General features: G+C 47.6%; 2 protein-coding genes across 3 annotated transcripts in view; one reads left to right on the top strand and one right to left on the bottom strand.

The window, feature by feature from the left end:
* grid2ipb (glutamate receptor, ionotropic, delta 2 (Grid2) interacting protein, b) overlaps positions 1-3,344 on the top strand; it is a 63,003-nt gene extending 59,659 nt beyond the window's left edge. The window contains exons 22-25 of the mRNA XM_056297588.1: positions 7-136; positions 1,227-1,345; positions 2,397-2,561; positions 2,861-3,344. Coding sequence (XP_056153563.1) covers positions 7-136; positions 1,227-1,345; positions 2,397-2,561; positions 2,861-2,932 — 486 coding nt within the window. The 3' untranslated portion in view covers positions 2,933-3,344. The remainder of the gene's footprint in view (positions 1-6; positions 137-1,226; positions 1,346-2,396; positions 2,562-2,860) is intronic.
* The window catches only part of arhgap17a (Rho GTPase activating protein 17a), a 75,789-nt gene continuing 63,976 nt past the window's right edge, over positions 2,645-14,457 (bottom strand). For both annotated transcript variants that reach the window (XR_008811809.1, XR_008811808.1), the window contains 2 exons: positions 13,704-13,855; positions 2,645-3,066 (listed from right to left, as the gene is read on the bottom strand). The gene's annotated coding sequence lies outside the window, so the exon portion shown is untranslated. The remainder of the gene's footprint in view (positions 3,067-13,703; positions 13,856-14,457) is intronic.

Here is a 14,457-nt window from a genome sequence, read left to right on the forward strand (position 1 = left end):
TCACAGCTGAGCACAACCAAAACCGTCGACGGAAAATCCACCTTTCTTCACATTCTGGCGAAATCTCTTTGCCAACATTTCCCCGAGCTGCTCAGTATTGCCGGAGACCTCACGACGGTGCCTCTGGCAGCCAAAGGTACAGTACGATATCACACATGTTCTGAAGCAGAATCTGTTGGAGCTCATCTGCAGAAGTTCATGTCCTACAAGGCCACGCCGTTTTCCAACAGGCACCAGTCGGCCATTGTTATGAAAAAGCATTTCATTTGTTCACCTTTCTTCATCTGGCAGTTTTAAAATGAGCTGGGGGGGGGGGGCATCCGGGTGGCCTATTCAGTTGCCTACCAACACGGGGATCGCCGGTTCAAATCCCCATGTTACCTCCGGCTTGGTCGGGCGTCCCTACAGACACAATTGGCCATGTCTGCGGGTGGGAAGCCGGATGTGGGTATGTGTCCTGGTCGCGGCACTAGCGCCTCCTCTGGTCGGTCGGGGCACCTGTTCAGGGGGGAGGGGGAACTGGGGGGAATAGCGTGATCCTCCCACGTGCTGCGCCTACCTGGTGAAACTCCTCACTGTCAGGTGAAAAGAAGCGGCTGGTGACTCCACATGTATGGGTGGAGGCATGTGGTAGTCTGCAGCCCTCCCCGGATCGGCAGAGGGGGTGGAGCAGAGACCGGGACGGCTCAGAAGAGTGGGGTAATTGGCTGAATACAAATGGGAGAAAAAGGGTGGGGGAAAAAAAGAGCTGGAAGGCTTTGTGTAAAGGCAAATCCTAAAACCACCAGACTGACTACTAATTTGTTTTTTGTTTTTTTGGTGGAATTTTCCCCCTTTTTCTCCCCGATTGTATCCCGGTCGCTGCTCCACCCCCTCTGCTGAACCGGGGAGGGCTGCAGACTACCACATGCCTCCTCCCATACATGTGGAGTCACCAGCCGCTTCTTTTCACCTGACAGTGAGGAGTTTCACGCTATCCATCCCCCCGAACAGGCACCCCGACTGACCAGCGGAGGCGCTAGTGCAGCAACCAGGACACATACCCACATCCAGCTTCCTACCCACAGACACGGGGATTTGAACCGGTGATCCCCATGTTGGTAGGCAACGGAATAGACCGCCACACCACCCAGACGCCCCACCGACTGCCAATTTGTAAAGCCAAGCAATGTAATGAGCAACTAGTACTGGTGTTTAGTCGTCTAATGTCTGCTTGTTCTGCTCAGTGAACCAGAGGGTGATCACGGCGGAGCTGAGTGACCTTCATTCCACCATCCAGGACATCAGGACCGCCTGTCTCAAGATCCCTGCTACATCAGAGGACCACTTCACCTCTGTCATGAGCGTATCCTTCCACCCCAACTAGTTCCTATGAACACAGCCCCTTTAAAAAGAAGAGACCTTATGTAGCAGAAAAGCAGAAGTCTAGAACTTCACTTGCATCATAAATAAATGCATTCAGCCTTCAAGTTTTCCAGGCAAGTCAAGGAACTTCCTCGACTTACCCGTTAACCCATACTGCACACTCGTTTTCACCGTCTTCCTTCTGTCTCTGGAAAGTTACCGTCTTGGTCTGCTTCAAAAGAAACTCAGCTCCAGATGTCTGTAGGCTGACACACAAATACATCTGCTAATTTCTGCCTCTCTTGTAAGTAGTTATGGAAAACAGCATCTAAATTAAAAAGTGTCTGCTAAATAAGAAAATGTAAATACAAAGCACCATGAGTTTTAACATCACTGGTCACAGTAGGCAGCATGGGGGTTTTGGGTTTGACCTCTCCCTTCTGCCTGGATTTGACACCATCTACCCATGTTTGCATTTCCACTTAATACATCCATCCATTATCCAAGCTGCTTATTCCAAGTAGGGTCACGGGGATGCTGGAACCTATCCCAGCAGTCATTGGGTGGCAGGTGGGGAGACACCCTGGACAGGCCGCCAGGCCATCACACAGGGCCGACACATTCACACCTAGGGCCAATTTAGTATGGCCGACTCACCTGACCTACAGGTCTTACCCGTGTCAATAGCGCTAACATCAATGGCAAGCTAGCAACAACATGGCTATCACTAACAACAACGAATCCCGTACTTCACACAACATACTGTCGTCACATTACGCACAAATGACAAGAATTGAACACCGTTTTTTGCAAGCACAACACTTTAGGATATTTCCAGCACCCACTTAATACAGTTAACTGAACTGTATTAAATGGATGGAGAATGAAAGAAAGGTCACAGAGGGCAATGTAATGCCTTCCCATAATGCCCTATCCATTAAACTACATAAACCACCAACATCCACTTATTACAGGTATCAAAACCAAAATATCAAACATAATACTGTTAGAAAGTTGCTGCCGCTCTTGAACCTTGACCTTTGGTACCACAGAGTTTCCTGGAGAACAGCCACCCTGCGGTCCAGTCGCTGGACTCACTCCAGACCAGAGCCATGGAGGAGTTCTCCAAGGTGGCCCTCTACTTCGGAGAAGACAGCAAGGCCACCAGCACAGAGGCTTTCTTTGGCATCTTTGCAGAGTTCATCTCCAAGTTTGAGGTGAGCCGATACCTTCCCATTATCAGACCGTCTCACCAATGCAAGATTATGACTCTGGTTCTGAGAACAGCTGGCTAGTTTACATGAGGGCTAGGGTTAGCGGTTTTACTCTATGAAAAAATAATTGACCGTTTGCAAGATTTCTTAAGTCTCACCTCCCTTAGTTAATGTAACGTCAGATGAAATGAAACATCACATTAGTCTTACTTGCCAGATGTCAAATGTACTCCTACCCCTTAAGTCTGCCAGTACCCAGACATAACCACAAATGAGTGGGATCATGTCTTCTTGTTCTTCAGAGGGCGCTCAGTGAGACGCAGGCCACAGAAAATCCCAGAAGCCCCAGACTGCCCTCTCCTCTGGCCTGGTAGAACAAAGAACACATGGCTGGCTGTCTGGCCAAACCAAGAGGCTGACTGCTTCAATCTTTCACTCCGCTCTCTTCAACCAAAGTGCCAAGATCACAAGCAGACACTGGAACCACCGGGGATGAAGACCAGACCATCTGTAAAAGTCATGATAAAAGGGGAGAGTTTAGGTACAGATAACTACATAATGAGGATACACTTTGAATGCCCGGTGCGACACAGTGCTTCTCTTTCAGGTGCTGGTTAGAGCAGTTTTTCCCGTTACTTCTGTGTCTTTAGCATCAGCGGCACAGGGACCATCAGCGTCAACATACACACAAACTGGTTTCCTGCAGTGCATCTGGTTGCTGTACATCATGAATATTTCAGACGGTGCACACGATGAAAGGTCAGAATATCAATCACTATGTTTATTATACGATTCTATCAAGTATATATATATATATATATATATATATATATATATATATATACACATTTTATATCTGCTCATATTTTTAAGATTAAGCATGACTGTAGACTGATGCCAGCCATTTGTTATTGTAAGTACGAGACCGCACAGAATGCCATCGCCACGCATGAATGAAAAATACTTGGAAAGTGTAAAGAGAATGGAGGTTGGCAAACAAAACACACTAGCTAGAACATCCACATACTTAGGTAATGATTTAGAAAGGCATTCAAGTTATTCACCACAACCCGTTTACACCAAACGTCTCTAGAAAAGAGCTCCAGTAGAATGTAAGTCGTAGTGCTGGGTGGCTGATTCGGCTGTACTTGTGCTTTGGGGTCCCCCCCCCCAGTTGATCCTGAAGTCAGTGCTGCACTGTGGACGATGCTGGCTCATACTGCCCGGGCTTCAGGAAATGTGTGGGCATAACAGCAAAACATTTTCAGATTTTTCACGTCTTTTTTCCGTTGATTGAGAAGCAAACATGAATGCTGACTTTTACGTGAGAAGGCAGCGCTGTGTGCTCAGCAGAGAGACTCGGAGCTCTGCACCTTCTACAACATCATGACAGGCTGCTTGATACAAGTCAGTGGCTGCTGAATGGGGGGAAAAAAACCCATAAAATGGCCGTTTCTTGACTTTCCTGGTTGGCGTAGTACCTCATGAATCATCCGTGTAGTATGGATTGTACTCCCTGCAGTATGGATTGTGGTCATGTTTGCTGAGCTCCGTTCATCCTTGCTGTTTCATGTTTCATTTTCTTCAGTTTATAAAGAATGTCGCAGGGAAAGCACAACTTAATGCACAGCTTTAGTCGGGCTTTTTAAAGATAACTGATCTTGTAAAATGTAGAAAATAGTAAAGTTCAGGGTTTCTTCTCAGTCGCATGTTGGTGTAGATGTTTAATTTTATGGGGGAAAAATGTACATCAGGAATCACGTACGTTCACTGGATATTTAGGTGTAGAGTCGAAACTATTACGTCGGTCTGTTTTTAGTTTTGTTGACTGTAATTTCCCTTTTGTAGCTGTTTTCTGTGTTTTATCTTTCTATGGACGATCAAATGGTTTTCATCTATAAAAAGTTTTGCTTGACAATAAAAACTGCGTGAATCCTCAACGTGGAGATCATCTATTAGAACCGAGAGGGTTTTTAATTCACTCTTCTCTGACAAACGGGAAACCATTTCACACACGAGTTATTTAATGAGGCGCTTACATACATATGTACATACTACTACTACCTTCAGCTGCTCCCGTTAGGGGGCGCCACAGCGGATCATCTATTTCCATCTCTTCCTGTCCTCTGCATCTTCCTCTGTCTCACCAGCCACCTGCATGTCCTCCCTCACCACATCCATAAACCTCCTCTTTGGCCTTTCTCTTCTCCTCTTCCCTGGCAGCTCCATATTCAGCATCCTTCTCCCAGTATACCCAGCATCTCTCCTCCACACATGTCCACACCATCTCCATCTTGTCTCTCTTGCTTTGTCTCCACACCGTCCAACCTGAGCTGTCCCTCTGATATACTCGTTCCTAATCCTGTCCTTCTTCATCACTCCCAATGAAAATCTTATCATCTTCATCTCTGCCACCTCCAGCTCCTCCTCCTGTCTTTTCATCAGTGCCACTGTCTCCAAACCATACAACATAGCTGGTCTCACTACCATCTTGTAAACCTTCCCTTTAACTCTTGCTGGTACCCTTCTGTCACAAATCACTCCTGACACTTTTCTCCACCCACTCCACCCTGCCTGCACTCCCTTCTTCACCTCTCTCCTGCACTCCCCGTTACTTTGGACAGTTGACCCTGAGTATTTAAACTAATCCACCTTCATCACCTCTACTCCTTGCATCCTCACCATTCCACTGTCCTCCCTCTCATTCACGCACATGTATTCCGTCTTGCTCCTACTGACTTTCATTCCTCTTCTCTCCAGTGCATACCTCCACCTCTCCAGGCTCTCCTCCACCTGCACCCTACTCTCACTACAGATCACAGTGTCATCCACAAACATCATCGTCCATGGAGACTCCTGCCTGATCTCGTCTGTCAACCTGTCCATCACCATTGCAAACATACATACATTTCCTGTAAATGGTAGACAGAACTTTAACTGACCGTTTTCCACTTCTGGTGATTTTATTTTTTTATGTTTCTGTGTGGACTTAACTTCCTTCCACAGGTTGATTCACGTGGGAACAATCAATCCAAAATCAAACTAATGAAGGAGAATCTACAGCAGGTGAGATTTGGTGGAAATGAATCGAAACAAACGCTCTCCAATTGGAAACAGCTTTGTTCTTTTTCACTTTGTTCCACTATATTTCTAGATAGAAATGAGTTGGGCGCTGAGTCAAAAACAACTTCTATCACCACTTTATTAAAATTCTATAGGATTCAAAGTTGTGACAAAAATATTTTCCACCTTCCTGTTTAGAATAGTGAAAGCTTTTAGAAGTCAAAGCCTTCTGTAAATGACTCAAACAGCCAGACATTTCTTACCCTGACTCAACCTGGATATGTAGCCTATTTCAACACAATTCTGAAGAATGTAGTGACCGCTTGTTAAATTAGCCTCTAAATGTTTCAGCATTATTTGAGTCTGCTTACAGACTGAAAGCTCATTTCTTTTTAATCCTTCAAGTAGAATGAGTAGAATTTTCCTAAAAATCAATGTGTACACTCATACAAAAATAATCCGTCAATCATTTCTTATGAGCCACTAGACGTGTGGCGGTGTCTGTACCTGCAGAGACCCTGTCCTCTGCCTGTATTTTGTTATTTTGCTGTGTACGGGATGTTTCTGGGTGTTAACCTTTGGGCAGCAGAACTCTATAAAACTGTAGTGACCACGTGCGAGATCGAGCTCGTAAGAATGCGTCCAAGAGGAAGCTACGACAATGGCAGACACAGTACTGAAAAAAAATAGTAGTTACTCTGGATGTAACTCCAGTTCTATGAGTATGTGCATAGCCCTCTAACAGGCTTTGCTATTCGTTTACCCTGTGAGGCTCCGCTTCAGCTCCTGAGACAGATCTTTTCCCTCACTACCCAATCAAGTGGCAGGAGCCCCACAGCGCCCCACCACCTATAAAACCACAGTGTCTCTGTAGCTCATCTCCCTTTGAACTCAGCAACAAAGACCGGGGCCAGGCTAGAGGTTAGTGGGCTACGTATGTACTCATAGAAGTAGACTTACATCCAGGGTAACTGTGTCGTATGTGCTCTGCCCTCTAATGGGCTTTGCTATTGGTTCACACCTAAGGCAGAGGCCGTTAGGGATGAATGTACTCTCAGTTGGGCCTAACTGACACTACTCAGACACCAATCAACATAACACCCTACACAGCAGCAGTCCCAACGGTCGAGTACTGCCTCCTCTGAGGGTCTCATATCATACACCACAACAGCAGTTCAACGGTCGAGTAATGCCCCACCTCAGGGACTCGTACCATAATGCAACAACCCACTGAGGGCTTGGTACAGCCAACTTGTCAGTCGCCTGAAGACGAGCCCCCCCCCCCCCTTGACCTTGCACCAAGCACTGCATGGGATAGGTACCCAGTAAACAGTCATATCCCTGAGATATGACTGCACGAAGGATGAAGTGGACCAGGAAGCTGCCAAGTACGTCTTCTACTGACACTCTCCTGAAAAGTGCCATAGAGGATGCAATGCCCCTCGTAGAGTGCGCCCTGAGGCCCACAGGGGCGGGGCGGCCCATAGCATCATAACTCTTGCGGATTGCGCCACAAATCCAGTGGGCGAGCCAATGCGCCAACAGAGGAGCCACCTGAGCCCAACTGCCATGGCAGACGAATAGTTGGTCTGATTTCTTTACCATCGCCAAGCGCTCCACATAACAACAAAGTGTCCTCACTGGACATAGGGTGTGGAGGCGCTCCTCCTCCTTGTCAGTATGAGGAGAAGGAAGGAAAGCTCTAAGACAGATGACCCCTGGACCTGAATGAGGAGGTGATGACCTTTGGCCGGAAGGACGGGTTGGGGTGCAATTCCACCAACCCCTGGTTGTCACTGACGGACATGCAGGAGAGATGTACAGCCAAGGAGATCCCCCGCCCTCTTGGCTGAAGTAAGTCAAGAGAATAGCCGTCTTCATAGATAACAACTCCATGTCCGCCTGGCCAAGTGGCTCAAACATCAGGCCAGCCAACCTGTCCAGAACCATCTGCAGGTCCCACTGAGGAATAAGGCGTCAAGTAGGGGGCCTGAGCTTATGGACCCCTATAAGGAAGCGCTTGACTGAGGGGTGGCTACTGTAAACGAAGCGGCCAAATCCATCATGGCCCGCTGTCATTGCTGCTGCAAACACCCCCAAGATGGAAGCAGCGCAGCCACCATCAAACAGCTCCTGTAAGAACTGCAGAACATCCTGCAAAGGGCAGGAACGTGGATTGAGGTCCCTGGCCACAAAAACCCGCCAGCTCGTAGAATAAGCCCTGGAGGTGGAAGGGGCACGTGCATTCTGAATAGTTGCGACCACTACATCAGGGAGGCTCATGTTGCTCAACCTCATCCTCTCAACTTCCAAACCATGAGAAACCCTCCCAGAACTGGACATGAGAGAATCGCACCCTCTGCCTGTAGCAGGGCCATAGGTAGGTCTGGGACCGGCCACAGACCCACCACCAACAGCTGAACCAGGTACGGAAACCACCTGGCACCTGGGATCTCTGGCGCCACAACTATCACTGATAGATGTTGCATCCAGAGTCCTGTGAAGCAACTGCATCATCAGCCACAGGGACGGAAATGCGTACAGCAGTCCGGGAGGCCTCACTTGTTGAGCTAATGCGCCCACCCCCTATGGGGGGTCACTCTCAGAGAAAACTACAGGGAGCACTTGGCGTTCTCCCTGCTTGCAAAAAACAGTTGGCCACCGATTGTCCGAACCAACACCAGATCTGTTCGGCTATGTCCGGGGAGAGGCTCCATTCCTCCTGGAGCGGGCCCCCTCTGGACATCCTGCCTGCCTGAACATTGCGGGCTCAGCCTGGAATACTGTGTGTGCCGGTATGCAAATATTTTTTCCAAGAATGAATCCCGAAAGTTCCTGCCCTCAGGTGCTAGGATTGGCCAGATCTGCCTGTCAGTCAAGGCCGATGCGAACGCGCAACAACCCTAACCCTAGCCCCATTTGCTAGCTAACTGTTAGCCATTAGCCACGTTTGCAACCAAGCTAACTGCCAACTTAACTATGTGTGTACGGTAAGCGAATATTTTTTTCCTAGGATGAATCCAGAAAGTTGACTAACAGGCAGATCTGGCTAATCCTAGCGCCTGAGGGCGGGAAATTTCCAGATTCATCCTCGGAAAAAAATATTGGCTGCCAGTATGCTCAAATTTTAAACGAAACACTTCATTAACAAGGATTTAACAACTACTACTACTACTTTTGGCTGCTCCAGTTAGGGGGCGACGCAGCAGATCATCAGTTTCCATCTCTTCCTGTCCTCTGCATCTTCTTATGCCACACCAGCCACCTGCATGTCCTCCCTCACCACATCCATAAACCTCCTCTTTGGCCTTCCTCTTTTCCTCTTGCCTGGCAGCTCCATGTTCAGCATCCTTCTCCCAATACACCAGCATTCTTCCTCCACACATGTCCAAACTATCTCAGGCTTTCCTCTCTTGCTTTGTCTCCAAATGGTCCAATCTGGGCTGTCCCTCTAATACACTCGTTCCTAATCCTGTCCTTCTTCGTCACTCCCAATGAAAATCTTATCATCTTCAACTCAGCCAGCTCCGCCTCCTGTCTTTTCGTCAGTACCACCGTCTCCAAACTATACAACATAGTTGGTCTCACTATCATCTTGTAAACCTTCCCTTTAACTCTTGCCGGTACCCTTCTGTCACAAATCACTCCTGACACTCTTCTCCACCCACTCCACCCTGCCTGTACTCTCTTCACATCTCTTCTGCACTCCCCATTACTTTGAACAGTTGACTCCAAGTATTTAAACTCATCCACCTTCATCACCTCCACTCCTTGCTTCCTCACCATTCCGCTGTCCTCCCTCTCATTCATGCATATGTATTCTGTCTTGCTCCTACTGACTTTCATTCCTCTTCTCTCCAGTGCATACCTCCAACTCTCCAGGCTCTCCTCAACCTGCTCCCTACTCTCACTACAGATCACAATGTCATCCGCAAACATCATAGTCCACAGAGACTCCTGCCTGAGCTCGTCTGTCAACCTGTCCATCACCACTGCAAACAAGAAAGGGCTCAGAGCTGATCCTTGATGCAATCCCACCTCCACATTGACCCCATCCGTCATTCCTGCTGCACACCTCACCACTGTCACACTTCCCTCATACATATCCTGCACCACTCCTACATACTTGTCTGCCACTCCCGACTTCCTCATACAATACCACACCTCCTCTCTCGGCACCCTGTCGTATGCTTTCTCTAAATCCACAAAGACACAATGTGACTCCTTCTGGCCTCCTCTATACTTCTCCATCAACATTCTCAAAGCAAACATCACATCTGTGGTGCTCTTTCCTGGCATGAAATCATACTGCTGCTCACTGATCATCACCTCTCCTCTTAACCTAGCTTCTATTACTCTTTCCCATATCTTCATGCTGTGGCTGATCAACTTTATACCTCTGTAGTTGCTACAGTTCTGCACATCACCCTTGTTCTTGAAAATCGGTACCAGTATGCTTCTTCTCCACTCCTCAGGCATCCTCTCACTTTCCAAGATTGTGTTAAACAATCTAGTTAAAAACCCCACTGCCATCTCTCCTAAACACCTCCATGCCTCCACAGGTATGTCATCAGGACCAACTGCCTTTCCACTCTTCATCCTCTTCATAGCTGCCCTCACTTCCTCCTTGTTAATCCACTGCACTTCCTGATTCACTATCCCTACATCATCCAACCTTCTCTCTCTCTCATTTTCTTCATTCATCAGCCCCGCAAAGTACTCCTTCCACCTTCTCAGCACACTCTCCTCACTTGTCAGCACACTTCCATCTCTATCCTTGATCGCCCTAACTTGTTGCACATCCTTTGCAGCTTGGTCCCTCTGTCTGTCCAATTGGTACAAGTCCTTTTCTCCTTCCTTAGTGTCTAACCTGTCATACAACTCACCATACACCTTTCCCTTTGCCACCTCTCTCTTCACTTTACGCCACATCTCCTTGTACTCCTGTCTACTTTCTTCATCTCTCTGACTATCCCACTTCTTCTTTGCCAACCTCTTCCTCTGTATACTTTGCTATACTTCCTCCTTCCACCACCAAGTCTCCTTGTCTTCCTTCCTCTGTCCTGATGACACACCAAGTACCTTCCTAGCTGTCTCCCTCACTATTTCTGCAGTAGTTGTCCAGCCATCTGGTAACTCTTCACTACCACCCAGTGCCTGTCTTACCTCCTCCCTGAACTCCACACAACAGTCTTCATTCTTTAGACTTCCATCATTTGATCCTTTGCTGCCTTCACTCTCTTCCTTTTCTTTGTCTCCAAAGTCATCCTACAGACCACCATCTGATGCTGCCTAGCTACATTCTCCCCTGTCACCACCTTGCAGTCTCCAATCCCTTTCAGATCACACCTCCTGCATAAGATATAGTCCACCTGTGTGTACTTTCCTCCCCTGTTATATGTTACCCCTACCATTCACTACATCACCTCACCATTAACAAGGATTTAAGATGGTACATAAAAAACCAATGAAATCAGAGGGATGCAAGCATATGCTAAATTACACACCCAGTTTATTCATCAACCATTCCTTTTCATTTTTGCTAAATGATGCTGTGGCTTTCAAGGGGCAGAGATGGCGATCTGTCCATGTCAGGATGAAGACCATCATTCTGTCTAGGGCTGAGGATCTGACGCCACCTCGTCTATTCAAGTATGCCACCACCATGATTTGCTTTCCTCTGAGGTGAGGAGCAAAGTGGTGAAGCACCTTCTGAACCACTGTGAGTTCCAGGGGGTTTATGTGGCGAGGAGCACCAGACCACATGCCCCCCACGCTGGCCTAGCCAAGGGTCCCTCCCCAGCCGGCCAGGGAGGCGTCTGTGAAGACTGAATGTAGCGGGGGATGCACCCCAGCCGAACTCCCTCGTGGTGATGGCTGGGTGCGTCCCAAAATCTCACATCTCTCAGCGCCAATGCGGGGACATGGAGCTCACGCCATTTGTCAAATTGAATTTATTTATGAAGCACATTTAAAAACAACCCATGGTGACCAAACTGCTGTACTGACCAGAGCAGGTAGCTAAAACACAAATACAAGAAACACCGACATAAACAAGGCACATACGTGGCTTGTAGGCACGAATAAACAACACGTGGGTGTCATGTTTTGGTGTCAAGGTAATGTGATATATCGCATAGTGCTATCGCATTCTTATTCGTACCATTTCGAGCCCAGCCTCTCACACTCAAGCACTTACCGTGTGATGTCAATTAAGTCCATGAGGGTTCAGGCCTTAGGGGGGATACTGGGATTGGGCCTGGGTTTAACTGTGCGATTCACACCGGAAACCCGATTTATTCTACGCACATGCCGTGTTGTTCTACGCATGTGCTATGTTGTTATTGCTGGCTTATGCAAGCGCAAGGTAAGCATGGTTAAGGTTAGTTTAAGGTTAGAACCAATCGGGTTTCCGGTACGGATCGGGTAGTGACACCGGGGATGTCAAACTAATGCCACACAAATACAAAACGAAAAGCACTTTAGCACATTTTAAAAGTAACAAAAGTGAAAACCCCACAACAAAAAGAAACGGACAACATCAAGCAGAGAAACAGAAAACTGAGAAACACGACAACAAAGAAAATGCTGCACAACTGGACATGTTTCTGTAACACCAAAATAGCGGGAGGACCAATCGCTATAGAAACCTGTGGCTCACTCGGCTAGTGTGTAATTAGATATACAACCTCGCTAGTCTCAAAGTTATCCATATCAAGGCTTCATATCACTCTTCCACCTCAGTGTCTAAAAGCTGTTTTCCTACAAGGACGAGACACAACTTACATTTAAGATACACCTCTGCTGTCATATAAGCGGGTTTCTCGTTTGTCGTCACACTTTTAAGTTTTTTTTCCTTCTTTCTTTTTTGCCCTTCTCTTCTCTCATCTCTTATCTTCACCCGCTTTTCCGGGGTCGGGTCGTGGTGGCAGCAAGCTAAGTAGGGCACTCCAGACCTCCCTCTCCCCAGCAACGCCCTCCAGCTTCTTCTGGGGGATCCCAAGGTGTTCCCAGGCCAGATTGGACATGCAGTCCCTCCAGAGAGTTCTGGGTCTACCCCGGGGTTTCCTCCCAGTTGGCCTTGCCCAGTAAACCTCCAAAGGAAGGCACCCAGGAGGCATCCTGATCAGATGCCCAAGCCATCTCAACTGGCTCCTTTCGATGCGAAGGAGCAGCGGCTCTACTCCAAGCTCTCACCGGATGTCTGAGCTCCTCCCCCTATCTCTAAGGCTGAGCCCAGACACCCTACGGAGGAAACTCATTTCAGCCGCTTGTATCCGCGATCTCCCCCTTTCGGTCACTACCCAAAGCTCATGAACATAGGTGAGGGTTGACTGACTGGTAAATTGAGAGCTTTGCCTTCCGGCTCAGCTCCCTCTTCACCACAACAGTCCGGCACAATGTCCGTATTACTGCTAATGCTGCACCAATCCACCTGTCAATCTCCCGCTCCATGCTACCGACACTCGTGAACAAGACCCCGAGATACTTGAACTCCTTCACTTGAGGCAACAACTCATCCCCAACCCGGAGGGAGCAATCCACCATTTTCTGGTAGAGAACCATGGCCTCAGACTTGGAGGTGCTGACTCTCGCCCTTTTTCTCCCCAATTGTACTTGGCCAATTACCCCACTCTTCCGAGCCATCCTGGTCACTGCTGCACCCCCTCTGCCGATCCAGGGAGGGCTGCAGACTACCACATGCCTCCTCCCACACATGTGGAGTCGCCAGCCGCTTCTTTTAACCTGACAGGAGTCCTGATGACTCCTAGTTTGTGCTCCAGTAGATGATGAGAGTCTGTAGTGCTGGTCAGTATGTGTTGGTTTACGTCAACAACTGTTGTGTCCAGATGAACTGACTCAACTTTCTGTGATTTTCCTACCTGGATTATTGAGCATGAATAAAGACAAATTCAAATATAATTCATTTCTATTCTAATGTTCCTCAGAAGGTACCACCCAGATCATAAAGGACTTGAATGATAAGAAGAGTTAAGAAGCCCTGTCACAATCCCAGAGTAGATCGACTATTCAGACAAGTGAAAACACAAAATAAAAGGTTGGCTTCATCTCTTCGCTCACCTCCTCATTGCTCCCTTTCCTCCTGGAGATTCACAATCCTGGTTTTCTATAACGGAGGGAGGATTTTCTGTGTCGGGTCACCACTCCGTCTGCAGGACGATTCCCATCAGACCCCCCGAGGGCCGGACCCAAAGCTACAGGATCTGTATGGGCTGGTTCAGAGCCAGGGTTAAATAACGGATCCAAACGGACAGAAGTTAAAAGTGTCACACAGAAGTTCATCCAGCAAATTAAACTCAAAATTTTTTCAGCTGAACTGTGGATGTGGTCATAAAACATCACCAATAAGAATTCAAATCATGCACCATTTCCAACTGAAAACTGTTGAAATTAACATGTTGGTGTCCACATGGGAACTGCTTTGGTTTGTTGTCTGGCTGTTATTTTTTGGATATAATGGCACAATTTATAGAAGTTGATATATACCATTTTAATTCAATCAGATTCTGCTCAACTGTGGAACTGAACACATCCAAGGTAAATCAAGGCTCAAAACAGCAACAAAAATAAAATCTCTCAATTGTGCTGCTTTGTCTCATCTTCAGTACCTGAGTGAACAGACCAGAGAAAGGCCAGAAATCAGATGATGTCTGAACATGAACCGTCTCCGGTCTTCAGACTCCCTCCAGACTCCGTGAGGTACCGTGTTTCAGAGAGAGGGTTGAACCTCTGCTTCCTCTGCAGCCACAGATGGAAACCTGACTGACATCTGCAGCAGAAGTTTTGCTCAAATGGCAGAAAGAAAACTTAATCC

This window comes from Lampris incognitus, chromosome 17, assembly GCF_029633865.1.
Source record: "Lampris incognitus isolate fLamInc1 chromosome 17, fLamInc1.hap2, whole genome shotgun sequence".
Lineage (NCBI taxonomy): Eukaryota > Metazoa > Chordata > Actinopteri > Lampriformes > Lampridae > Lampris > Lampris incognitus.